Source organism: Zootoca vivipara, chromosome 10, assembly GCF_963506605.1.
Source record: "Zootoca vivipara chromosome 10, rZooViv1.1, whole genome shotgun sequence".
Classification (NCBI taxonomy): Eukaryota; Metazoa; Chordata; class Lepidosauria; order Squamata; family Lacertidae; genus Zootoca; species Zootoca vivipara.
Genome location: NC_083285.1, coordinates 65,084,887 through 65,112,021, shown reverse-complemented (window position 1 = coordinate 65,112,021; position 27,135 = coordinate 65,084,887). Strand labels below are relative to the sequence as shown.

The window sequence follows — 27,135 nt, the reverse complement described above, 5'->3', positions numbered from 1 at the left end:
AGGCCTGGGGGAAGAAATTTGATTTAGTTTAAAGGGTCCAGTCACGAATGACTCTGGGGTTACGGCGCTCATCTCACTTTACTGGCCGAGGGAGCCGGCGTACAGCTTCCGGGTCATGTGGCCAGCATGACTAAGCTGCTTCTGGCGAACCAGAGCAGCTCACAAAAACACCGTTTACCTTCCCGCTGTGTTGTTGTTGTTTAGTCGTTTAGTCGTGTCCGACTCTTCGTGACCCCATGGACCATAGCACGCTGTAGCGATACCTATTTATCTATTTGCATTTTGACATGCTTTTGAACTGCTAGGTTGGCAGGAGCTGGGACCGAGCAACGGGAGCTCACCCCGTCGCAGGGATTCGAACCGCTGCATGAGTGCTATTTTTCTAGAGAAAGAGGTGCCGGCATTCACCATGAAGGCCTCCCTTGTTCTCTTTTAATGGCAATTAAACCCACCGGAGAGGTGCAGGAACTGAGTTGTGGTATGTACTGGCTGGGGTGGGGAGCCCTGGTTTGCATTTACAGTGGTACCTCAGTTTAAGTACACAATTGGTTCCGGAAGTCTGTACTTAACCTGAAGCGAACTTAACCTGAAGCGAACTTTCCCATTGAAAGTGGATTAATCCGTTCCAGACGGGTCCACAGAGTACTTAAATTGAAAGTACTCAAACCAAAGCGTACTTAAACCGAGGTATGACTGTAAAAGCAAATGTACCTAATTTGCACTTTTGCAAACAGTATGTGAACAGAAACATGGCCCTGGTTCAAAATTCGCTCCTCTCCAAATTTTGCAGTGCAGTTCTCCAGCCAGGCTGTTGTTGTTGTTGTTTAGTTGTTTAGTCGTGTCCGACTCATCGTGACCCCATGGACCAGAGCACACCAGGCACTCCTGTCTTCCACTGCCTCCCGCAGTTTGGTCAAACTCATGTTCGTACCTTCGAGAACACTGTCCAACCATCTCATCCTCTGTCGTCCCCTTCTCCTAGTGCCCTCCATCTTTCCCAACATCAGGGTCTTTTCCAGGGAGTCTTCTCTTCTCATGAGGTGGCCAAAGTCTTGGAGCCTCAGCTTCAGGATCTGTCCTTCCAGTGAGCACTCAGGGCTGATTTCCTTAGCCGGGCTATGTGCACAAAAATGCATATTCTAGTGGAAAGTGTGACTATAATTGCAGGGATTAATGTAAAATAGCATATAAACATGCACTATGTTCAGGAAAACTGCTTTGCAAACGTGTTTGGAGAGGTAAAGAATTCTCAAGCTGATGTGGATGTAGAACTTGGACATAAGACTGGGGAGAAAGAACCCCCAAACTGACTGCCCCTGCATACTCCCCAGTCAGCTGACCCCCAAGGAATAGGGAGTGAGTCACCCTTGCTGCAGTGGCCTGAAATGAGCCCTTGGGCCCAAGCAAGGTCTCCTTGTGAGTAACGGGCTGCCGGTAAGTAAGGGCCTACGATTGAATGAGGGCAGGGAGCCAGGAAATGGGCCGACTTGGAGCGTCCAGTATTAATAGCCAGCAAAAGGCGGAGGCCCAGGAGGAAAGCGCTGCCTCTACTCCCCAAGGTCAGAGAGGGAGCCAGGAGTCTCGGCGGAGAAGGAACACAGAGACAATAAGGCCCTTCCCTCCGGCAGAGGCCAAAGGGGCTTGAGGCTGGGCCCCACCCTTCCTCGCACCTGAATACAATGAAAGCAATGCTTTTCTTTTTTAAAAACCCTTCAAAACACTAACTTTAGAAGAGAAACAAAATGGTCGATCAAGGCCAAATAACTAGCACAATGTTGTTGTTTAGTCGTTTAGACATGTCCGACTCTTCATGACCCCATGGACCAGAGCACGCCAGGCACTCCTGTCTTGCACTGCCTCCCGCAGTTTGGTCAAACTCATGTTTGTAGCTTCGAGAACACTGTCCATCCATCTCGTCCTCTGTCGTCCCCTTCTCCTTGCGCCCTCCATCTTTCCCAACATCAGGGTGTTTTCCAGGGAGTCTTCTCTTCTCATGAGGTGGCCAAAGTCTTGGAGCCTCAGCTTCAGGATCTGTCCTTCCAGTGAGCACTCGGGGCCGATTTCCTTCAGAATGGATAAGTTTGATCCTCTTGCAGTCCATGGGACTCTCAAGAGTCTCCTCCAGCACCAGAATTCAAAAGCATCAGTTCTTTGGCGATCATCCTTCCTTAATGTTCTAGGGACCCAAAGTGAGGGTTTTTCGTTGGCTGTTTAGTAATGTTGTAGCGCACACTGGGAATTCAGGGTGAAGGGGCAGGTAAGTTGTTGTTGTTAGTTGGCAACATTGTCTCTCGGGAGACGATGGAGGAGAGCACCTTTGGGGCTGAAGTCAAACTGCTGGAATGTTGCAGTGCCTGCTGCGGCCGTAGAGAGCGATGCAGGAGGGACATGTTTTGTTGCAGCTGGGGCGGAGGAAGGCATCTGGTTGTGCTGTTGCAGGTGCACCATGGCATTTCTTCTCTCTGCGCTCCTCCCGGCGGTCGTTCCTCCTCTGATCACTGCTGCAGATACATGACCTGACTGTTTGACTCCAGGCACTGCGGTCGTCTGCAAAGGATTCCCCCATGGCGGGGTTGATGTTGCCATCTCCAGCCTTTCTCAACCTTGGGTCCCCAGATGTTTTTGGCCTACAACTCCCATCATCCCTGACCCACTTGACCACTGGTCCTGTGAGCTAGGGATCATGGGAGTTGTAGGCCAGAAACATCTGCGGGCCCAAGGTTGAGAAACACTGCTTTATGACATCTTTGTAGTACAGAGTTATTACAGTATTGCTACCATCCTAGTCTGCATATGTGATGGGCTGGACCACCTATTCATTTTCCATGCCATTTTTCCATGTGCTCAGCCCCTCCCCCCTCTTTTTTTTGCCTTTTCCATTGTTTTAAACAATACTGACTTGCAGTTGCCTTGTTGTAATGGCCACCAACAGGGAAGCCAGTGTGGTGCCTTCCAGAGGTTTTGGACCACAACTCCCATCATCCCTGATCATTGGCAATGCTTGTTTGGGCTGATGGGAGTTGCGGTCCATAATGCTTTGATCTAGACCAGGTTTCCCCCAATCTTGGGTCTCTAGCTGGTTTTTGACTACAATTCCCATCATCCCTGACCACTGGTTCTTCTAGCCTAGGGATCGTAAGCCAAGAACTGGAGACCCAAGTTTGGAAAACCCTGATCTACAGCCTTGTAGCCATAGTGCCAACTAAGACAAGCACACCATTCAGCCTCTGTACCACCCTAATGGGTGGAGGAAGGCCTAAGCCCGTGAAATAAAATTGCTGAGAGACCGGGCTGTCTTGAGGCCAAGGGGGCTGAGCGAGACTCTTGGCTAGCCATTACTAGATATTGATGACACATTAGCGAATATTCCCGGGTCAAGGGGAAGTTCTGTGCCGTCTTGGATTCTTTGCTTAGCTGGTCATTCTGGCGCTTACCTCTGAATTATTCAGCGCGCCCCTTTCTCCCCTCTTTGCGGCTTAAGTGCACACATGATGAGCTCCAGCTTTAATATGTCTTGTTTCTGCAAACCCAGCAAAGTACATACAAGTAAGTCAACAGAAAAGGGAAGATCGATTCTCACCTAGACGGGCTTCATGCGAGGGGATGGGAGGGTGGCATTGATCAAGCGAGTTACCTTGCATTAACTTGCGTCTTGCAAAGCTTCCCATTCCCCTCATTTTGCTCTCCATACAGTGGTACTTGGGTTGCGGACACGATTCGTTCTGGGGTACCGTTTGCACCCCAAAAAGTCCACAACCCGAGCGGCACTTTCACGCATGTGCAAAAGCGCGATAGAGCGCTTCTGCGCATGCGCGAAGCGTGCAGAACGCTTCTGCGCGTGCGGCGGAACCTGGAAGTAAACACTTCTGGGTCCGCCGCGTCCGTATCCTGAAAGAATGCAACCCGCAGCGGATGCAACCTGAGGTATGGCTACTTCTTTTTTTAAAAAAACCTCTTTGTATTCATTTTTGCCTTTAACAAATATCATCACAAATAAATCATAATCATATACACATAGGATTCTCTGAATCCCCAGACTCCCCTCCACCCTTCCAAGTTTTCCCGTGTTACTCTTTTCCAACTTCATCGTATAATGTTGTCCATATTTTCTTAATACTTAATTCTCACCATAGTTCTAGCAACCTTGCAAGTGTTGTTTTAGAATCCTGCCAGTGTTTTTAACTGTTTACAGCAGGCACCCCCAACCTGCGGCCCTCCAGATGTTTTTGGCCTACAACTCCCATGATCCCTAGCTAACAGGACCAGTGGTCAGGGATGATGGGAATTGTAGTCCAAAACATCTGGACGGCCGAAGGTTGGGGATGCCTGGTTTACAGTGTTCTTTTAAGTAACTTATAAGCTTTCCCCATTCTTTGTTTAAAAAAATTATCTTTTTGGTCATTTTCGCCATTTCGGCGTAGTCCATCTTTTATTGTAGATACTTTATCTTCCTTCCATCTTTGGGCAAGTAGCATTCGTGCAGCTGTCATAGTGTACATAAACAGTATCTTCTGTTCCTTAGGTATTTCTGCACCTAGAATTCCTAAGAAGAAAGCTTCTGGTTTTTTGTCAAAAGTAATTTTTTAAAAAAGATCCTACTCATTATAAATCATTTCCCAGTACTGTATGCTTTTGTCATCTTACACGTCCACCACGTGTGGTAGAATGTGCCCTCTTTTCTCTTTACACTTCCAAAATATGTTTGAAGCGGTTCTATACATTTTTGCTAATTTTAGTACGAGTTAGGTACCAGCGACACATCATTTTCATATAATTTCCCCTCCATAACTCTTCCCAATGGTATATTGCAGGCACCCCCAAACTTCGGCCCTCCAGATGTTTTGGACTACAATTCCCATCTTCCCCGGCCACTGGCCCTGTTAGCTAGGGATCATGGGAGTTGTAGGCCAAAACATCTGGAGAGCCACAGTTTGGGGATGCCTGGTATATTGTGTCCAATATCCTTTGCTCTTTCCTCTCCATACATCAATCCTGAGAAAGCTGTGCATGGATCGCAGCACAGCACAGAAGTCCTTGGATTTATTCTCCTCCGTAAAAGTCTGGCAGAGTCTCACAAGGGCTTCTGCCGGTTAACAAAAACATAAGAGCCTGCTGGATCAGGCCAGCGGCCCATCGAGACCAGCATCCTGTTCTCACAGAGACCAAGCAGGTGCCTCTGGGAAGCCCATACGCAGGGGCTTCTGCCCGAGGTGGAACAGGGCTGTCATGCCTAGTAGCAGTTGACCACCTTCTCCTCCAAGCCTCCTCTGACTAGGATCTCCCTAGTCTTGGAGGCCTGTCCTCCTTTGCACCTGATCACCCTGGGTTAAAAAGTAGCAAGTGCTGGAAGACAAGAAATTTTAAAAAGAATGGGAAATGTTTATCACGTATGTACAAAATCATTGTAAACAGGTCAAAACATTAGCAGGATTTTAAATACACTTGTATGTAAAGTAACAGAATGAATAGATAACTTAGGAAGATGAAAAATTGGAGAAGTACTGGTACATAGCTGCCAAGTTATCCCTTTTTTTAAGGGAAATTCCCTTATGCTGAATAGGCTTCCTCGTGAGAAAAGGGAAAACTTGGCAGCTATGTACTGGTATGCAGTTGAAAATAGAATTAAAAGGAGCCATGGAAGGGAAGAGGGGAGGTCAAGAAATTCAGAGTAATCTCAATACAGTATTTGGATTTTGTACTGTTTTATGTTGTATGTTTATATTTCTGAAAATTAATAAAGTTGGAGGTGCTGGAGAGGACCTCTGCCTGAGACACTGGTGAGAGCTGCTGCCAGTCAGAGTAGACAGTATTGGGCTAGGTAGACCAATGGTCTGACTTGCCGCATTTGTCCTCCATGCACACATTGTCAAGGCCCTGGTTAGGACCGCAGCTCATGGGCAAAGCATTTGATTTTCATGTGGAAGGTGCCAGGCTGAGTCTTGGCTTCTCCATGTACAGGGCTGAGAGGGACTCCCTGCCTGAAACTCCTAGAGCTCTGCTGCCAGTCAGTGCAGGCAGCACTGGCCGCCACCCAGAGCTGCTTAGCTTCCGCAGGGAGCTGTGTGACACATCCTTGGACTCTTCCGGGGACTTGGCAAAGCCGGCAAGCTCTTCTTGCACAACTCTGGCGTCGGACGCTTCCTTTGCAAATCGCCTCCTACCTTAGCGATGGCTCCAGGATATCCGGGCCAAATGATCGCAATAATAGGAAAGGAGATGACAGCCATATTGCTCTGTGTGTGTGTTGAAGCAAGGCAGAAGAAATTGGATTTTCTCTTTGTTTTCCCGGGGTTACTTCTCCTGCTCTGTTTCCCTCCTCATCTGTATACAAGTGAAATGGAAGAAGCCCTCTGGCCTTATTGGGAAGAAGACTCATTAGCCTCAGGCACTAAGCCGATTTCGTCTTCAGCCTCTTGGCGTCTAGGATGTAGTAGGAAGGCTATGAGGCCGGTGGCCAGCTGGCTCCCCCCCCCTCCTTTTAATTATTATTATTTTTTAAGGGGCGGGCGTCCTTCTGATCCAGCTCAGCCACAGCCTTTGAAGGGCTTATCTTGCTGTCGGATCAGCAAGCCCAAACAAGCCTCTCCAGGGGCGCAACTGTGTTTGTTTCCTCTTATCAGCTCCTGTACAATGCAGAGGGGCTGGTGGAGCCTTTGTGAGATTGTTAGCGCTCGGGGAGCTTGGATGAGTGTCTGTCTGGCTTGTTGTGTGTATTGCAAGAGTCGACCATTGTGAGCATGTTGATTTAAAGCATCTGTGTGGACTGTAAGGACAGGCATGCTTTCAAATCGTAGAATCCTAAGGTTGGAAGAGACCCCAGAAGCCATCTATTCCAATCCCCTCCAATGCAGGTTGGGGTGTGTGTGTGTGTGTGTTAAGTTATTATTACAGTACTTTATTTTCATTTATGAATGACTTCCCACGAGTAGGGCTGGTCGATACCTGGTTTTCAACATTGTGGTATATCACCAGCCTAAACAATGTGATGCGGGACGCTGGTGGCGCTGTGGTCTAAACCAGTGTTTCCCAACCTTGTGCCTCCAGCTGTTTTCGGACTACAATTCCCATCATTCCTGACCACTGGTCTTGCTAGCTAGGGATGATGGGAGTTGTAGTCCCAAAACATCTGGAGGCACAAGGTTCGGAAACACTGGTTTAAACCACAGAGCCTAGGGCTTGCCAACCAGAAAGAAGGTCAGCGGTTCGAATCCCTGCGACAGGGTGAGCTCCAGTTGTTCGGTCCCAGCTCCTGCCCACCTAGCAGTTTGAAAGCACACCAAAAAGTGCAAGTAGATAAATAGGTAGCACTCTGCTCTGGTTCGCCAGAAGTGGCGTAGTCATGCTGGCCACATGACCCGGAAGCTGCGGACAAACGCCAGCTTCCTTGGCCTACAGAGCGAGATGAGCGTCGCAACCCCAGAGTCGTCCACGACTGGACCTAACAGTCAGGGGTACCTTTACCTTTAAACATTGTGATGTACTGATATATCACAATGTCTGAAATAAGGACGGTGCTATGTAGAGGCAATGGGTGGCTTCGCAGTTTTTTCCCCACATTGTGATTTTTGCAGAGCACACAAACACACACTATGATTCGTGATATATTGCCAGGTCAAAAATTATGAAACCAATATCACAATAGGGATTTCAAACTGGCTTTGGACGATATATTGTTATATCGCCCAGCCCTACCTGCGAGGCAACTGAAAGCAATTAAAAATCTAACATCATAAAATCATTTAAACAAAAAAATGTTTTATACAAAAAAATTTAATCATAAATGCAAAAATGTTAAAAATGATATTATTATATTTATTTATATCCCGCCTTTCCCCCAGACTGGGACTCAAGGCAACTTACTCATCTTAAAACAACAGAGATAAAATGCAGGAGGCTGAAGGCATATTTTTTAAAAATTGCTTTAAAGTATTTAAAATTAGAACAAAATGAAACAGAGCTGTTAAAATACAGAGAGTAAAAATAGCGCAGAACTATTTAAAAGTCCTTTCCTTAAAATACAGGCAGTCCCCAAATGCCTGCTGGAATAAAACAGTCTTTACCTGACGACAGAAGGCACAGCAAAGGGAGGAGTCGGTCTATGATAGGATGTACATGAAATCAATTTGAATCCAACACCAACAAGGTACCAACAGAGAAATATTTCAGAAGGCTTCCACAGGAGGCAGTGATAGGCACAAGTGTCATCTAGTCCAACCCCCTGCAATGCAGGAATCTTTTGCCCAATATGGGACTCGAACCCATTTCCCTGAGATTGAGAATCCCATGCTCTAGCCCTCTGTGATCTTCAGATGAAGGGCGGTATACAAATTTAATAAACCATACTATAATAGGTTGCAGGGCAATGAACCATGGTTTACTAGACTGAAACTTATGTTTGAACCAGACCTCTGAACAAGCCAGGCTGATATTTGTCCGAACCTGTTTTTTATATAAACCGGTTTGTAAAATATTCCCCTCTTATTAATGAGGCACATTTTCCGTGCTGCTATAAAGAGCATCTCTTGCAGGTTTTCCAACCTGTTTTAGCTGAAGGTGCTCAGAATTGTTTATACCAGGCATCCCCAAACTGCGGCCCTCCAGATGTTTTGGCTTACAACGCCCATGATCCCTAGCTAACAGGACCAGTGGTCAGGGATGATGGGAATTGTAGTCCAAAACATCTGGAGGGCCGAAGTTTGGGGATGCCTGGTTTATACCTTTCACCCAGGGGAAGAGAGGCTCTCTGAAGGCCATCCAGTAATTTTGCCCTACCTGGATGATGCAGTCCCCAGATTATGTGTCCTAAGGGTGCGCAGTCCGCATCAGACTTTGCCACCTTCTGCAAACTCCACCACGGGTGCCTTTTTCCAGGACCACCTTGGCCTGGGCTGACATCCTGCCACGGCAACACTTCTGCTGCCTGCCTCCCTCCCCGCCTCCCTCCCTTAGCGCACTGCCAAAGTCACAGGCTACAGCCGTGCCCCCTACATTCCTTCCAGCTTCAGACGGGAAATGCCCAAACACAGACTGTGTCAACATCCCACATTGCTCGGATGCTTTCTTGAAGCTGGTCCCACCAGTCGCCCCCAACCTTGAGCCATGAGTCAACAACGAGGGCCAGATGGGAGCCTTTGTGTAGAGCTGGAAAAATGAAAAGAGGGGGACACTGATGTTCCTTCCCCCCCCCCCCAAAAAAAATGTGGTGGTCTTCAACCCCTCTGGCAAACTCCAGCTTGAAGGGAGCAGAGATAGAATGCAGCTGGTTGGCCTTCTAATTCGTCCCTATGTTGATATCACAATTATTCCCTATGTACGCCCTATTGTGGTCAGTGGGACGTACTCTGAGGTCATTGACCATGAGATTGCAAGATTCTGCGTGTGCTTCAGCATGCCTTTGCAGAGGATTGGGGTTGTTAGGAAGCCAGTCCCATTAAATAAAGAAGCATTGGATTTGGGCTGCACAATGACTTTTGGGGAAAACGTTTCCGAGCACAATTCAAAGTGTTGGTGCTGACCTTTAAAGCCCTAAATGGCCTCGGTCCAGTATACCTGAAGGAGCGTCTTCACCCCCATCGTTCTGCCCGGACACTGAGGTCCAGCACCGAGGGCCTTCTGGCGGTTCCCTCGCTACGAGAAGCCAAGTTACAGGGAACCAGGCAGAGGGCCTTCTCGGTGGTGGCGCCCGCCCTGTGGAACGCCCTCCCACCAGATGTCAAAGAGAACAACAATTACCAGACCTTTAGAAGGCATCTCAAGGCAGCCCTGTTTAGGGAAGCTTTTAATTTTGATGGATTTCTGTAATATTTTTTTGGAAGCCGCCCAGAGTGGCTGGGGGAACCCGGCCAGATGGGCGGGGTATAAATAATAAATTATTATATTAGTAGTATTATTATAAACTACTGAGCGTTTTGGCCTTGCCATCAGAAGGTCAGCGGTTCAAATCCCTGCAATGGGGTGAGCTCCCACTGCTCTGTCCTAGCTCCTGCCAGCCTAGCAGTTCGAAAGCAGACCGGTGCAAGTAGATAAATAGGTACCGCTGTGGCAGGAAGGTAAACAGCATTTCCGTGGGCTCTAGCTTCCATCACAGTGTCCCGTTGTGCCAGAAGCAGTTTAGTCCTGCTGGCCACATGACCTGGAAAGCTGTCTATGGACAAACACCGGTTCCCTCGGGCTGAAAGCGAGATGAGCGCCACAACCCCATAGTCGCCTTTGACTGGACGTAACCGTCCAGGGGTCCTTTACCTTTTACACAAGAAAGGAACTTGTGAGAAGTAACAGAGCTTGAATCTTGCCTGATACCCATGCCCTTCTCAATCTTCAAATATCCGAAGGTGAAACAAGCGTGTCTTCTGCTGCTTGAGTAGAACCCCAACCAAAGGATTCAAATGACAAGCAACGAGATTTCGACTGAACACCAGGAAGAACTTTCTGATAGTTCGAAGAGCTGTTGGACAGTGGAAGGTGGATTCTCCTTCCTTGGAGGTTTTTAAGCAGAAGTTGCATTTTCTAGTCAGGGATGCTCTAACTGAGATTCCTGCATTGCAGGGGGTTGGATTAGATGACCCTCAGAGCCCCTTCCAAGTGGGAATGGGATTTAAATTGTTGGGGGCAGTATGAGGAAGAGAATTATTCCCGTCCCCCAGCCCCATGCCTCTGTCCCCCAAGACTGCCTTTAAGTTGGGAGACAGAGGTCGTATCAGCCCCTGTGGGTCTCCACCTTGCCCTTTGACAATCGGGTCTATTTTTCATTTGTCCAAGACTTGCATTGATTTAAACAAAGGGTATTCACGGTGGAGCTTCCCAGCATCTACGAACGAGAAGGGAGGTTTGGCAGGCAGGGGAGAGTCTCCCATTCTTTTAAGGGTGGAGAATGCCAGCACTCCCCCCTTTCTCCCATTCAAAGCTATTTAAAGACCACCTCGCACAAAAAGCCTTTGAGCCAGTGGCAGCGATATGATTGCATAACTAGCCGACGTTGTATTGTTCCCTTTGCATTGTATTGCAACAGGACTCTGCTTTTCAGAACACAAAAATAAGTTGCACTGTTTTGCAAAGGGTTGGTGATCAGGTTAGCTTCACAGGGGATTAGAAAACACTGTTAGCGCACGCCAGTGTTTGAAACTAAGATATATATATATATATATATATATAAACTAATTGCCAATGGCACCTTTAACCTAGGTTGCGGTGGCCACAGCAGAATGTCTAGGCACCGTATTTTTCCTTCGTTTCATTTATATACCGCTTTATATTTTAAAGAAAGAAATCTCAAAGCAGTTTACAACACATTAAATGATCAACATGAACAATCCGGAATAAAACAAATTCAGGCTTCGAGGAAAATATTCCACATCCTTCTCTAAGTGACACTTTGCTTTCCCCAAGTTTATTTACCTACTTAATTTATAGAGCTGCCCCATAGCAGAAGGACTCTAGGAAGCCAGGGTGGTGTCGGGCTAGGACCGGGGAGATCTGGGTTTGAATCCCCACTCAGTCATGAAGCTTACTGGGTGAGCTTGGAGTCAGACACATTCTCTTAACCTACCTCACAGGGTTGCTGTAGGGATTAACTGAGCCGGGGGGGGGGGGGGTGAACCATGCAGAAAAAAGGTGGGATACAGAAGGGGACAACAGAGGACGAGATGGTTGGACAGTGTTCTCGAAGCTACAAACATGAGTCTGACCAAACTGCGGGAGGCAGTGGAAGACAGGAGTGCCTGGCGTGCTCTGGTCCATGGGGTCATGAAGAGTCGGACACGACTAAACAACACAGAAGGAGTAAATAAGCTCTTCTGCTTACCTGGTTAAGAAATCTTGAGGGACCAGACAGATGGAGATGGCATCCAGAGATCTCCATGTGGTCGCAATTGGACCCGTACCAGTCGCAAAACACAGCTGGCACCTGGGGAATTCCTAACCCTCAAGGACCCACTTTGCATACAGGAGGTCCCAGGTTGGGGTGCCCCTTGAAGCTGCGGCCTTCCAGATAATGTTGGGGAACAGCTACCGTCACCCCTGACCATTGGTCGTGTTGAATGGGGCTGTTGGTGTCCTGACAACATCTAGGAGGTTCTCCATCCTGGCTTGAAGGACCATCGGCTTGCAGGGCTTGGGGAGGTCTTTGCTTCGAGAATTCGAAGAGTCGTGGTGCGTCAGAAGAGGCAATACTGCTGGTCTAACAAAAGAGGCTCCCTTAGCATGAGTCAGAGCATGGATCCAGCTAGTTCAGTATCTCCTACACCTACTGGCAGGGGCCGTCCGGGATTTCAGGTAGGGGAGCCTCTCGCAACCCAACCTGGAGGTGCCTGGGATTGAACTTGCATCTCCTTGCACATGTCAAAGCAGATGCTCTAACACTGAACTGCGAACCACCAGCAGAATTTCAATGTGGCCTCTTCCTTTAATGGCAACGCAGGCCCTACTGATTTTCGGTTCCAACAAAGCTGGAGGATGTTCCTATAAATTACCACTGGGCAGGGCTGATGCCCAAGGCTGAACAAAGAGACCCCTCTTTTTTGCTAAGTTCTCCCAAGCTGCCAGAAACAGATTTGCAAAGGTTGAGGACACCATTTAATTCGAGGGATTTGAACCACAAAAGATTCCCTTCTAGTGCTGGGCTAGCTTCTTGCTCAGTATACCTTTTGCTTCAAACCTGAAAGCCGGGGTGGGGTGGTGGGGAGATTACTGTTTTTAAAATGAAGCTAACTATTGACTTGCTAGTGAGCTGTGCCTGTAATATCAGCCCTAATATTAACCTCATATATTAGAGTCGCAAGAAAAAGCCCTTGCAATCGTGAGTCTTATGAGACAATTGAAAATATACCGTAGTAAAGACCAGATGTTTTGGCTGGTAAATTCATAGTCGCGTAGGAAATTTGCCCCTTTCTCATGAAGGGTGCTTCCTGACTGGAGTTCATTGTTGAATCTGTACCTATTTATTTTATTTTATTAATTTGTATACGGTTGTACCCTGGATCTCAAACGCCTTGTCTCCCGAACAAATGGGCTCCCAAACGATCGAAATCTGGAAGTGACTGTTCCAGTTTGCGAACTATTTTTGGAAGCCGAACGTCCGATGGGGCTTCCATGGCTTCCAATTGGCTGCAGGAGCTTCCTGCAGCCAATCGGAAGCCACACTTTGGTTTTCGAACATTTTGGAAATCGAACGGACTTCCGGAACGGATTCCATTCAACTTCCAAGGTACAACTCACAGATCTCAGGGCATATTCGCAACATAAAATCACAATATAAAAACCACAAAATACGTAATAAAAATAAGAACTACAGGCGCAAACCAATTACCCACCCCCCTCGCACAAAACATTTTAAAGGGCATAATTTTCAAAATGCTATTGCATACTTATTTCCCATTTCAACTGGATTTCCCCTCTCCACGCAAAATCCAATTAAGTCAGAATAACCCGCTATGCACCTGCAAGTTTGCTAGTGAGCTTGAATTTTATTTCTTTGGTGGGGGTTGATGTTTCGTTGAGGGTTCTCTGGGAAGGGACAGCTAAGTCAAGCTGCAACATCTGTTTTGGACCGGCCATCCCTTCTCTTCCTGCCCGACAGCTCCTCTCTCATTTCCTGAGCTCTGTGAATTGGTTTTTTCCATCTCTCTCACAGCGGACGATTTTCCAGGTTTTTCCGGAAATTTGTTCATGGAGAAGAGCTTGCGGGTGGGGGGCAATAGGTGTATTTATTCAGCGTGCTCCTTTTGCACAGATGTGCGAGGAGCTTTTCTTCTTCTGTGTGTGCTGGACAAGCTTTTGGGTCGCCCCCCGCGAACTGCTCCTTTGGGTGGATTTCAGACGCTGCCTTTCCCTGCTGGAAAAAATTATTTGCTCTGTCAACTTGCCGAACTTTAGCTTCCCCTGACTTGCTATCTCACGGAGCAAAATGCAGCAAAAATAATAATAATTTATCACGAGGAAAGAAAGCGGCTTGATGGAGATAGGCTGCAGCCTTGGGGGCTTTTTAGTTCAGAGAAGTTCATAAGATTATGCCTGGCCTGCAGAAAGCAGACAAGGAAGGTTCTTCTCCCTCTCTCCTAACACTAGAAATTGTGGATTTCTCATGATGCTGAACGTCAGAAAGATCCAGGACAGTTAAAAGAAAACCCTCCTTCATGCAGTGTGGGAATGTTCAGGGTGGCAAGAGCGGATATATTGTTTATTAATATCCTTCCAAACTTGCGCTAGCAAGTTCCTTTATGTAGCAGAGTTACATTCCCCCTTTCATACACAGCAGATGGCTGGTTGCAGGCTCGTGTGAGCCTCTGACTATTACACAATTCAGTCTGTCTCAGATTGGTAAGTTCCAGGTAAGTTCCCTTGAATCCCTCTTAAAAAGAACAAAGACGCCACAATCTTATTCAAAGTCAATAAAAGAAGTTTACTTACATCAGTTCACAGTTGGATCCCTGAAGGCAGGCTTAGTTACAAATATGTACATGTGGATCTACCCCATATGGGGGATTAATCCCAGTGACTGCAAACTAGCAGTCACTGCACTTCACATGACAAAGGGAAGATGGAAAAGAGGAAAGAGAGAGAGGTGTGCTGCATGACTTGTCCTTTTGTTACCTGGAAAGGTTAGGACACACCCACCTTCTAGCCACATGCAAGAGGAAGGATGCTTCAGCCAGGAGGAACAGGAACAGGAAGTTTTGACTGGCTGGACCAAACATTCCCTCGCATGTCTTCTCTAGCATTACAAGGAATGTTGTACTTGACTACTCCCAGTGGGTTATAACTCACATGCAGCACATAGGAACTTGCTCCCACAGGAGACAAAGATGGGCACCTATTTAGATGGCCTTGAAAGAGGATTAGACAAATTCATGGAGGAGGGGGCTACAAGAGATGGCTGGGGAGACCCGGCTGGATGGGCGGGGTATAAATAATAAAATTATTATTATTATTATTATTATTATTATTATTATTATTATTATCATCACTACTACTACGCTCTGCTTTTACGTGAGCTTCATGACTGACTGGGTGGAGATTCGAACCCTGATCTCCCAGGTCCTAGTCTGACATTCTATCAATGACACCACTCTGGCTTCCTATAGTCCTTCTGCTAGGGGGCAGCTCCATAAATTGGGCAGGTGAATAAACACGGGGAAAGCAAAATGAGAAGGATGCGAAATATTTACCTGATGTTTGCGTTTCTTGATTGTTTCATTAGTAATTATAATGTGTTGTAAACTGCTTTGAGATTTTTCCCTTTAAAATATGGTATAGAAATGAAAGGAGGAATAATAATAATAATAATAATAATAATAATAATAATAATAATAATTTAAATCACAAAAAATGGTGCCCAGACATTTTGTTGTGGGGGCTGCAACCTCAGGTAAGGTGCCCTTTGGAGATTAGCTAATATATCTGATTTTCTAACACGGTTATAACACTGCCAAACTCAACTTCTTATATGTGGATACACTTTGACCCAATGTTTTTAATAGGCAAGTGGTTTGTTTTTTCCTGCTAGCAAAAGGCACACAAACTAAAGTCCTAACTGTAGGGCCCCGTATAAAAGTGCTCAACTCAGACCACTGGCCCATCTATTTTTATTTTTAATAATATTTTTATTGGTTTTACAGAATTTTATACATTTTAACTTTAACCGTTTCAAACATTAAAATAAAAGGTTATTTTGTTGTTGTTTTCATGCTTTTTTCTTAGTTTTCTTACTTGATAAACAAACACATACAATAAAGTAACCAAAATAATAAAATGACACCAACAAACAAGCAAGCAAGCAAACAAACAAAAAACCTACACACAACCATAAATCCATAAGTTCTTACACACGGACTTCTGTCACCATATTCTTTATTTCCAATTCCTTTTCTTCCCTGACAGACTTCCGTCTTCCTCAACGCGGGTCTGTTATGTCTAGTTGTTAAACTGCTTCTTTTATCATTTAATCATTCTGTTTTCCGCATACTATACTTAAAATCCATATTACGGTTTGCGAAAATTAATCAAAGCAAATCCAGCTTTTGACTTGGGGGGGGGGGGGCACTGTAGCTTTTTGAAAGTACAGTAATCTCTATAAATTTCCCATTTCTTTCGGAACTTTTGGTTAGGCTGCATCCTAATTTTTCTCTGTCATTTTTGCCAATTTGAGATATTCAAATAATTTATCCTGCCATTCTGTTTTGTTCTTTTGAACCTTCGGACCGTCTTCCCTCCCTCCATGAGTTCCATATTTATAATTAAAATTTCTGTGTCTTTTCCCATTATCCATCTGTTGTATACCCATAATTTACCATCGTTGTTTCACATTGCCAAGTGCCATTACGTGACTGCTGGCCCACCTAGCTTGGTATTGTCTCCACTGACTGGCAGCAGCTCCCCAGGGTTTCAGGACAGGGAATGGTCCCCAGCTCTAATTGGAGATGCTGAGGGATGCTCGACCAATAAGGCCCTTCCTTGAGACATTTTCAACTGGGAATGAGAGCTCTGTGCCTGGCGAATGGGCCCTAGGTTTCCAAGGCTACCATATGGTGCTTTTTGTGGACGTTTATTTCCCTGCCAGCCATCATAGAATCATAGAGTTGGAAGAGACCACAAGGGCCATCCAGTCCAACCCCCTGCCAAGCAGGAAAAACCATCAAAGCATTCCTGACATATGGCTGTCAAGCCTCTGCTTAAAGACCTCCAAAGAAGGAGACTCCACCACACTCCTTGGTAGCAAATTCCACTGCCGAACAGCTCTTACTGTCAGGAAGTTCTTCCTAATGTTGAGGTGGAATCTTCTTTCTTGTAGTTTGAATCCATTGCTCTGTGTCCGCTTCTTTGGAGCAGCAGAAGACGACCTTTCACCCTCCTCTATATGGCATCCTTTGATATATTTGAACATGGCTATCATATCACCCCTTAACCTTCTCTTCTCCAGGCTAAACATACCCAGTTCCCTAAGCCGTTCCTCATAAGGCATTGTTTCCAGGCCTTTGACCATTTTGGTTGCCCTCCTCTGGATCAATTCCGTGCCAGACAGCATCTCAGGCTAGAAGCCTCCGCCCGAGCCGCCCCTTGCCCCAGCTATCTCATAGAGCAAGGCCCATCATGAACCTGTTACCCTTCTTGGCCTCGTCTGGGCCGGGTTGATAAGAGCAGGAGGCAGAGTTCCTCCATCCGCTTGGCCCAAGCCAGAAAATAATTTTTATCTAGCCAGCGCCTTGGGAGCGGAGCAAGGAACATATCCTCAAACAGCTTGTCCCTTGGAGGCCTGTGTGCGATAGGGAGCAAGAGCTGCGTGTGGGTTTTGAGAATGGTTTTAACCTCTCCCTGGCTACAAAGACAAGCGTTTATTATCTTCAGCTCAAAGGCCAACACACTGTCAGTTAACCTTGTCCCGGTGACCTGGCAAGGAAGGAATGAAACTTGGACCAAGGGATGCCCAAATATCTCAATTTCAGTTTCTCGTTTCTCCGACCTTAGATCCAGTCCTTTAACGTTTCCATGTCAGTTTGTGCTTTATTTGCCTTTTTAAAGTCCTCCTGAAAAGTCATCACTGATTCAGTGCAGAATTCTCCTAAGACGCCCATTTCTGCCTGCAATTTTCGCTAGCATACACATTTCTGCGACTGCAACGCAATACCCCCTCGGACGATGCATTTTTATATGTGCATTTTGGGCTGAGCAAACTAGGCACCTTCAGACAATTTGGAGGTTTGTTTGCAACAGCAGGGAAGTTCTGCTCCTGGGCTGTCGCGGTTTTGACCGGATTTTGATTTCGGTGAGATTCTTTGCTTCCCTTGCTTATGGTGAGCAATTTTAAAAAAAATCCAGGGAGTGGAGTAATACAACTCTGGGACCTTCTCTTCTTCCGTCTCCCTCATACCTCAGCTGCCCTTGAGAGAGTCCATGGAGAAGCCTTTGATTCCTTTGTCCCCTTGCTCCCGCTTAATCGGAACAGGCCGCAGAAGGGAAGCAGAAATTTCCCAAAGCCTGGCTTGCAGTGCCCACACTCAGGACTGGTGCCTTTGACAGCTCTGCCTCGCATCCCACCACCTCTATGGCTCCATGCCACTGACGTTGGCGCAAGCGGGCTCAGGACGGGCTGGGCAGGGTGTGTCCCCCTCCTGCTCCTTCCGAAGTTATTCTTTTGCATTTCCCTTTCCTGCTATTAATAGACTCTGAGCCAGCCTTAAGCACCGTGTCACCAAAGGTGGCTGGACGGAGAAGGAAGTTGCCCAGATAGGAAATGGCCCCGGGACAAGAATTGGGAACGCGATGCAAGAGGACCCTTAAATGGCTCAGATGAAGGTGGAGGAGGGATGGAAGGAATGAGACGAATCTTTTTTTCCTTTCTTGCTTTTGTTTTGTTTTGTTTTTATGCCTTTGGTGTTCTGCTCCAATATGGCCTTACCTTAAATAGAAATATTTATAATACAGATATTTGGAATGAGTTTATACAGAATGTAATATGTTATGAATAACCAGAGTTGTATCAGGAGTGTAACATTATTTTTCTTTATAGGACAGTGTGCGAAAATTTATAAATTTTGCCTACTGTATCATTTTTGCCCCTTCTTCATAATTTGTTTTTTCTTTATCACTTATTTCTTTATGAATGAAATTGTTCCGATAAAATATCGAAAGAAAGAAAGAAAGAGTGAAAGCTTGCCTCTAGATATAACTGCCATATCCTGACTCGCAGCCAACAGTTCAGGTTCTCAATCTGACTCTTAACTAGAGGAAATCTGTGTCTCTCGTGGCCTGGATCAATTCAAAGTACAAGCACAAAGCTTGGGAGACTGAAGGCCAGGGGCCAAATTTGGCCCTCCCAGTCCATCTAACTGGCCCCCCACTAACCCTCCCTTGCACCCCAAATGTTTTTTGCCTGACTGGAATGTGCCCTTGGACTCTGTTCATGCTCCTTGCTTGGCTGGATGGAGAATAAAGAGTGCCCATGCATATGCAGAAGCTAGCCTATTGTGCATGCACACGAAAGCTCATACCAAAATAAAAACTTAGTTGGTCTTTAAGGTGCTACTGAAGGAATTTTTTTATTTTACTTCGATCCAGACCAACACGGCTACCTACCTGTAACCAGTACAAATACAACCTTTGCATCCATTGCTCCGCCCACTTCCCCCCTCTGGCCCTGCCCGCCCCTGGCATGTGTGGCCCTTGGGTGCTTGTCCATGTGGCCCTCAGACAGAAAAAAGGTTCCCACTGCTGAGATTCCTGCATTGCAGGGGGTTGGACCAGTTGACCCTCGGAGCGCCATTCCAATTCTACAATTCTACGATCCTCCTTGCACTGAGCGTGCATTGGCTCATAGCTTGTTGTTTCAACTTCTGGCTCACATGTTGAATAGATGAACCAATCAGAGCTTGGGAGAAACGGTTATCCCAGGGTAGCTGGTAGCATGTAAGCCAATTGTTTATACCAGTTTCTGGGAATCGCACACCGGGAGAGATCTGTTGTGCTCAGGTCCTGGTTGGCCATTGTGAAACCAGGCTCTAGATGGCCATTGGCCTGATCCTGCAAGGATCTTCTGCAGGAATCTCGAATGAAGCATCCATGGCAGAGGTCCACCCAGCCTCAGCTTAATAAAGGAGGTTAGCGATGATGATGGGGATTGGGGGGCGGGAGCAAGTTAACTGTTTCCAAAACATGCCTAACTCTGGGTCTTTTTAGGAACTACCGTAGCTGGAACCACGATTGGCACGTCGGTGAAGCCCACTGCTAAGCCCACCACGTTAACCCCCGGAATTACTGCTTCTCCACCGGCGATCGTGACGACCCTGAAGACCACCGCCTCTGCTACTGCAGCCAAAAGCAGTGTCTCGACAACTGCACCCCAAACAGGAAGGCCCCCACCAACTACGTCCACGGGGACCACTAATAAACCAGCAGGCACAACAAGTGGAGTCAAGGGGTCTCTTACCACCACAGCTACATCAGTGGCTGCAATCACCCCCCAACCGCCCTCTGCGACCGTAGTGGCGTCGACCAAAGCTACGTCTGCGAGGCCCCAAGAGACGACGTTGTCCTTGACAGGCGTTGCGTCAAAAGCGACGGCCTCGACGCCACACGCTGGAGTTGTGGCGACAAGTGCCCGGACTCAGAAGCCAGGCAGTTCAGCTGCTACCACTCCAGGTACCGTACTCAGATCCTTGGCCCACCTAGTCTAGTGCTGTCCACACTGGCTGGCAGCAGTGGTTGTGGTTGTTGTTATCATTTATTAGTTACATTTATATACCACCCTTCGTCAAAAGAGGGCCTTCTCGGTAGTGGCGCCCGTCCTGTGGAAAGCCCTCCCATCAGGCTGAGAGTTCAACAGGTGCAGCGGAAGAGACCCAGTGGGAAAGGTGGCTGTGAGCCCAGACTGCAAGATGCTTTATTCAGAAAAATCCCTGCCTCATTCTCAGGTGAAAAAGAAAACTGACCGTGGAGGTCGTGGTTTTGCATATATTAGGAGAGGGTGCTGATTTTCCTCACCCCAGCTTTTTTTTAAAATAAAAATAATAATTTTTATTTTATAAGAACAAAAAACAAAAAACAAAGAAAACAACAAACAACGCACAATAATTCTTACTATTTTCTACTTTTTCTTAACTTTGTTAGGTGACTTCCCCAAGTCCCCCCATCAGAATTCCACTCCTAATCATCTTTAGCAGTTTCTAAAATTCAAAACATATCTATATCAAAATCTTAACTATATTGAAAACTTACTCATCATAAATCTTAGACTTAAATTAAAATACAGCATATAACACCTATTTCTACTCCGATAGCTTATTCCTTAAGAATTTCAAACTTTTTAAGAATTTCAATTTTTAAGAATTTCAAACTTTTTAAAAGAATTTCAATACTTTTTTTCTTTTTAAACAGGGAAGAGCCCGGGCACTACCAGCACAACGCCAGGTTCAAGAGCAGTCACCACTGTTGCTTCTACAGCAGAGAAATCTACAAGCAAGACCATTGTCCCTGCTACAGTGCCCACAGAGAAGCCAAAGAAAGCTGAGTCAACGACAAGAATGGCGACAACGAAAGGACTTGGGGGGACGGCGGGCAGCACAGCCATGCATACAGCGGGAGCGGTTACATCACCCCCCGGCTCAAGCTCTGGGACTTCAGTCCCAAGGAAGACCCCCTCAGCCTCTCCGCAGCCACCCGTCGCATCTCCTGATACTTCTTTCATAGCCCAGGCCAAGGTACCCAGGGCTCAGCCCAAAGCAATATATCCTCTAACTTTCTGCTTGCTTCTGAGGGAGTTTTTCCTCTGTGTGCTTTGGTTGAAGGTCTCCCTGCTATGTACAAGGCCGGAAGTAAGACAGGTGAAACCTTTCCGTTCCTTTCCCCCTTCAAATTATACACCATTTTTGTTCAGCTTGCTCAGTAAAGTGCTGTTTTCTCTCTGGGCTCCAGCTGTGTTAGTTCCCTGCAGAGCCAAACAAGGGTGAAGCAAAAAGTTTGCATTTGTGGGAAAGCCTTTGTTTTCGTTAGAGATGCTGTTTTTTCCATTCCATGGGAATTTGTTCAGCGTTTTTGTTTTCTGTTTTTTCTAGATTGTTTGTGAAAAAGCGGTGCCACCCGAAGACCAGGCAATCATTTTGACCTTGAACCAATCCACGCCATGTGTAAGTACGGTACCTCCCAAGGAGTGTCTCTTATTGGTGGTTTCATATGATTAGAATTTCATGGCACTCCTCTCCTTTTTTTGGGGGGGGGAGCACTATTTATCCTGGGCGGATAAACAGTGCTTTCCCTTTTGGATCCGTCATTTTCTGCAGACCCTCAAGTTTAAACAATGCTCAGTGTTCCGTTTCTTGAAATTGTTAGGCTGTGATAGCTCCCTGGTTGGCCTCATGCTTTACTCACTGCTGCCGCCACCTGGCCACACGATTCCCTTCTTTGCCATCTTCACCACCCTGGAAAAAGCAACTTTTTGTTTTTGGATACAATTTATTAATTTTATGATAACAAAACAACAACAATAAAAAAAACCCAAAGAACATCACAATCAAAACCATACATTTTAATTGACTTCCCTCCAACTCCTCCTCCTGGGTCCATTTTTTTTTTTACTTATTTATACACGTCCACAGAATCTTATACTCTTAACTATCCAGTTTTAAAACCTTGTGCATATTATTACAAGTGACCTTTAAAAGTTCAACTAATGTGGAAATCAATACACAAAGCTTACTGATTATGCCTGAACATTTCTCCCTTTTAAAAAAGAAAAAGAAAAGGGGGGTGGGGAGGAAATTGTCTCGTGTGTCTGGCATAGTTCATTAGTTTGTTTTGCCAATCTCCTTCATCTCTTTTGGCGGTGGCGTCTTCCTTCGGTAGGGATGGGCTGGCCTTGGCCTGGCGTCCGTTCTCAGATGCAGGAGCCAAGTCTTTTGCATGGGAAATCCATTAAGACCTGTACCTTCCAGAATCATAGCTTCCATTTTTTCCGGCACAAGTCATTTTCAACGTTTTCTTCAAATCTTCATGTATCACTTCCCAGGCTTTTTTACATTGCCACCGCATAGGGTAGCCTCTCGTACCCTTTACCAGGCCCCACTGCTTCGTTTCCATCACCGTCAAACCTTCCCAAATCAATTCACGCAGGGCATCATTTTTATCTTGGGCCAAGTCATAGGCTTCGTCATAGGTAAAGGTAAAGGGGCCCCTGACCATCAGGTCCAGTCATGTCTGACTCTGGGGTTGTGGCGCTCTTCTCGCTCTATAGGCTGAGGGAGCTGGTGTGCAACTTCCGGGTCATGTGGCCTGCATGACTAAGCTGCTTCTGGCGAACCAGAGCAGCGCACGGAAACGCCGTTTACCTTCCCGCCGGAGCGGTCCCTATTTATCTACTTGCACTTTTTGGCGTGCTTTCAAACTGCTAGGTTGGCAGGAGCTGGGACTGAGCAACGGGAGCTCACCCCGTCGCGGGGATTCGAACCGCCGACCTTCTGATCAGCAAGCCCTAGACTCTGTGGATTAACCCACAGCGCCACCTGGGTCCCTAGGCTTCGTCATAGCGGGGTCTAAAGAATAAATTATTATTATTATTATTATTATTATTATTATTATTATTATTATTATTATTATTATTACTACCGTGTTTCCCACATTTTAAGACACCGTCTTATATTTATTTTACTCAAGAAAATAAGCCTATGGCTTATTTTCGGGGGGTGTCTTGGTTTTTTTATTAAGCAATCTATTTTTTATTAAGCAATCTTGCAGCAGCGCCACTCGGTTCAAGGCAGCGGGACCCAGCAGTGTCATCCTCATCCTCCCACTGCTGTTGCTGCTGCTAGCCCCTGGGGGCCGCGGAGGACGGAGGCAGGCGCCCAAAAGCGGCGACAAGGCTGGCTGGCTGGCGGAGGAGGTGGTGGAGGTGGAAAAAGGGAGGCGGGTGGAGAGGGCACACAGCTCACTCGCTTGGCTAGGCGGCCTTCCCTGCTGCCGCACCACCAGCCACCGCTGCAGCCCTTGTGGGAGCCGCCTGGCTGGCTGCTGGCTGGAGGGGTGCATACCCGAGCGGGAGCCGCTGCTGCCGTTGCCGGAGGAGGAGGAGCCTCCCGCTGCTGTTGCTACGCCGGAGGAGGAGGAGGGAGGCGCATCGCGGCCAGACCCGAGCGGGAGCCGCTGCTGCCGTTGCCGGAGGAGGAGGAGCCTCCCGCTGCTGTTGCTATGCCGGAGGAGGAGGAGGGAGGCGCATCGCGGCCAGACCCGAGCGGGAGCCGCTGCTGCCGTTGCCGGAGGAGGAGGAGCCTCCCGCTGCTGTTGCTACGCCGGAGGAGGAGGAGGGAGGCGCATCGCGGCCAGACGCACACAAGGAAGGCCGGCCAAAGGGAGCCCGCAGCCGCTCAACAGCACCTCGGCTCCGCTGGGCTTAGCTTCTCTGCCTTGCAGCCGGCTGTGGCTGCCGCCGCCGCCGCCGCTGCCTGTTGTCACAGGAGAGGCAGGGAGCGAGCAAAAGAGGGCGCGTGCTGGCCCAGAAGGAGGAGAAAAGGTGCAGACGGGGAGAGATGGGCGCCCCAAAGCGCCCTGACCATTGGATGTATTCGCTGCCTCCCAGGGTCGAAAAGGAAAGCACCAGTAGCCCCAATAGGAAAGACAGGCCTGCTCCAGAGGGACAGGAAGAGGCTTCCCCCCCTCTCCCTGTGCGCTCAGCAGGCGGTGGAGAAATCAGCTGAGAGGCGCGTTTTCCCCCCATGCCTGTTGCTGGTTCGCTGGCTCCCTGAGCACACAGGAGGGGCTGAGGAGGTGACAGAAACAATGGTGGCTTACTTTCGGGGTACGTCTTACTTATCTTACTTCTAGAAAAACCCTCCCATGGCTTACTTTCTGACTACGTATTAAAAAAGGGGAAACACGGTATTTCCACAAACTCACCCCCAGTGCCCCTTACCTTACCCCATAAAAAACATTATTCAGAATACCGGCTTGTTCGATCTACCACGGAAGATAGTAACACAATGGAATTCGAAACTGTAGCAATTACAGGTGAGCTCGGAAAATTAGAATATCGTCGGAAAGTGTGTTTATTTCAGTAATGCAACTTATTATTTTTTCTTTTTCTTTTAATTTTTACAAATTTATTTTGGAAATTCCACAGTAATAAAACAAATAGTTACAATAATACAAAAATAAACATTGCTATTACATTTCATTAATTACATTACATTTATAATTGACCCGCCTAACGACAAATAATTACAATGGCAACAAATAAAGGCTTGACATATCTTGCTTTGCATGTCATGCATCTATCTCATATATTGGTTTCACCTTTTAAGTTGCGTTACTGAAATAAATGCACTTTTCGACGATATTCTAATTTTCCGAGTTTCACCTGTAATTGCACGTGTATCCAAAATCTAAGTAGAACTATTTAGTTTATTTAATTCCGCAAAATTGATGAATGTGATCCAGTGATAACCAGATTTCCAGTGTCATTTGCATCGCCAGTGACTCCATCCTTCCTGGCTTCCCAGAGGCATTGGGTGAGGAAGAAGATGCTTGGCTAGATGGTCCTTTGGCCCGACCCTGCAGGTCTTTCCTTATGTTCACCCATGCAATATGCAATCGAGGTTGCCAGTGGCGCGAGTTCTGCAAGAATATATGCATGTTAAGCTGTTGCCTAAATGAGTGTAGTGAGGGAGAGCAGCCAGTCTTGCCCTGGGAGGGAGTTCTGGGAAACAGGGTGCTACCACCAAAAAGGCTCTGCTCTCCATAGTTGCCCTCTGCGCCATACAGGCGGGGGGGGGGGGACCGCCAGCAAACCCTCCCGAGTAGATTGTGACACCCAGGCTAGTTGGTCCCAAGCTGTTCACGCTAGTACCAGCACCTTGAATTAGCGAGATCCCACCTCCTCGCTGCTCTAGATAGCAAACGGCTTGCGGTCTTCTGCAGATTCCAGACACTCTTCAAGGATTTCCCCGCATGCCACACAATTGCAGCAATCCAGCTTGCTGCAATTGTGTGGGTTGCGGGAAAATCTTTGAAGAGTTGTGGGACGTGGATAGTGCTGTGGGTTAAACCACAGAGCCTAGGGCTTGCCGATCAGAAGGTTGGTGGTTTGAATCCCGTTGCTCGCTCCCTGCTCCTGCCAACCTAGCAGTTAGAAAGCACGAAGTGCAAGTAGATAAATAGGTACCACTCTGGCGGGAAGGTAAACGGCGTTTCCGTGCGCTGCTCTCGTTCGCCAGAAGCAGCTTAGTCATGCTGGCCACATGACCCGAACGCTGTATGCTGGCTCCCTTGGCCAGTAAAGCGAGATGAGCGTGCAACCCCAGAATCGTCCGCAACTGGACCTAATGGTCAAGGGTCCCTTTACCTTTAACTGGGAGCTTGTCGGGGTGTGGACTACAGCAGCCAGGTGTGTTTGCAAATGGGAATGGATTCACATTTGAACTCGAAACGGGCGGCTTGAAAGCCACCAGAACAAGCTCTGAATTGCCGACATCCACTAAAAACAAAACAGCATCCAGCTGGGATTTTTAAGACTTAATGTTTGCAGGGCGTTAATCATCTCTCTGCAAAGTGCTTGATGCAACGCCCAGCAGGTTAGTCCTACAATTCAGCTAAAAATAGACAGCGGATTAAAGGACCTGGCCAGAGGTACAGTTATTGGGGGGGGGGAGTTTCCAGTACCCTCCCTGCTGCCTCTGTCCCTTGTGAGTTGAATTGCAAGCGTGTGAATCGAGCCGGCGAGTGTCTTTCAGCTCATTAGGGCAGCTGTGATATCATCTTTTCCGGCAGCCAAGTCAGGAAGTCTGCAGGCCTGATTTTCGCAGGGACATAATCATTGTCGGAAATAATCGGTAACGACAAGCGCCAATTACGTTTTGAAACAGATCCTCTTGAAATCCTCCAGAACTGTCTTACCCCACAGTTATTGGGGTGTTCTGGGGGTATTCGCACAGTCACAATAGCAATTTCCTTCCTTCACCTCACTGCCCTGTAGGGCAAGATTCAGCTGTGAAATAATGGGTGTCTTACGTCAGGCCTCTCTTAGGAGCCGAATCTCCTTCTCAGAAGGAGGAGAAATGAATAGAATAACCCTCCTTGGTCCCAGGTGGTTCTCAACAGATAACAAGACCCTCTGATGCTTGGAGTAGACAAACATGTCAATTTCTCTCAGTTTCTGGGTTTCTTCAGTCTTAATTTTAGTTTTTCACATATAGGTATCCGTTTTGCAATGTTTTTTGTCTTCCATCTTTTTAAAATAATAATAATAATAATGCCTCAGTGTGCAATTTCCCCTCACATAAACATTTGTCTGTGCACGTTGGCCGGCAATATGCATTTTTTGTTACTTTCACCAATCTATGCACACTTCCTCTTGAAATGTGGTTGGACATGCGCATTGCAAAATTCGGTAAATAGTTGCATTTCAGCCGCTGTGTCGTTTCAGGGAGGGCAAATTGGGTTCACGGCAAAATGCAAACAGAGCCAGTTCCCCCCCTTCCGCCAAGTCCTACCTGAGGCGTTCCACCCCACATTGAAAGCAGGTGCAGATCGGTGGGAAGCAATTCCGGTGGATGGATCAACGAAGAAAGCCAAACCCGGCTTTGGGTCTTTCCCAACACATTCATCGAGGGTTCAGGCGACCCACTTGCCTTGTTCCAAGTTTCTCTTCATGAGGGTCACAAACAC

At 47.1% G+C, this 27,135-nt stretch overlaps 1 protein-coding gene across 1 annotated transcript in view; it reads left to right on the top strand.

Annotated features, from left to right (window-relative positions):
- PODXL (podocalyxin like) overlaps positions 1 to 27,135 on the top strand; it is a 76,870-nt gene that overhangs the window by 35,126 nt on the left and 14,609 nt on the right. Inside the window, exons 2-4 of the mRNA XM_035127355.2 lie at positions 19,666 to 20,127; positions 20,863 to 21,185; positions 21,540 to 21,611. Coding sequence (XP_034983246.2) covers positions 19,666 to 20,127; positions 20,863 to 21,185; positions 21,540 to 21,611 — 857 coding nt within the window. The remainder of the gene's footprint in view (positions 1 to 19,665; positions 20,128 to 20,862; positions 21,186 to 21,539; positions 21,612 to 27,135) is intronic.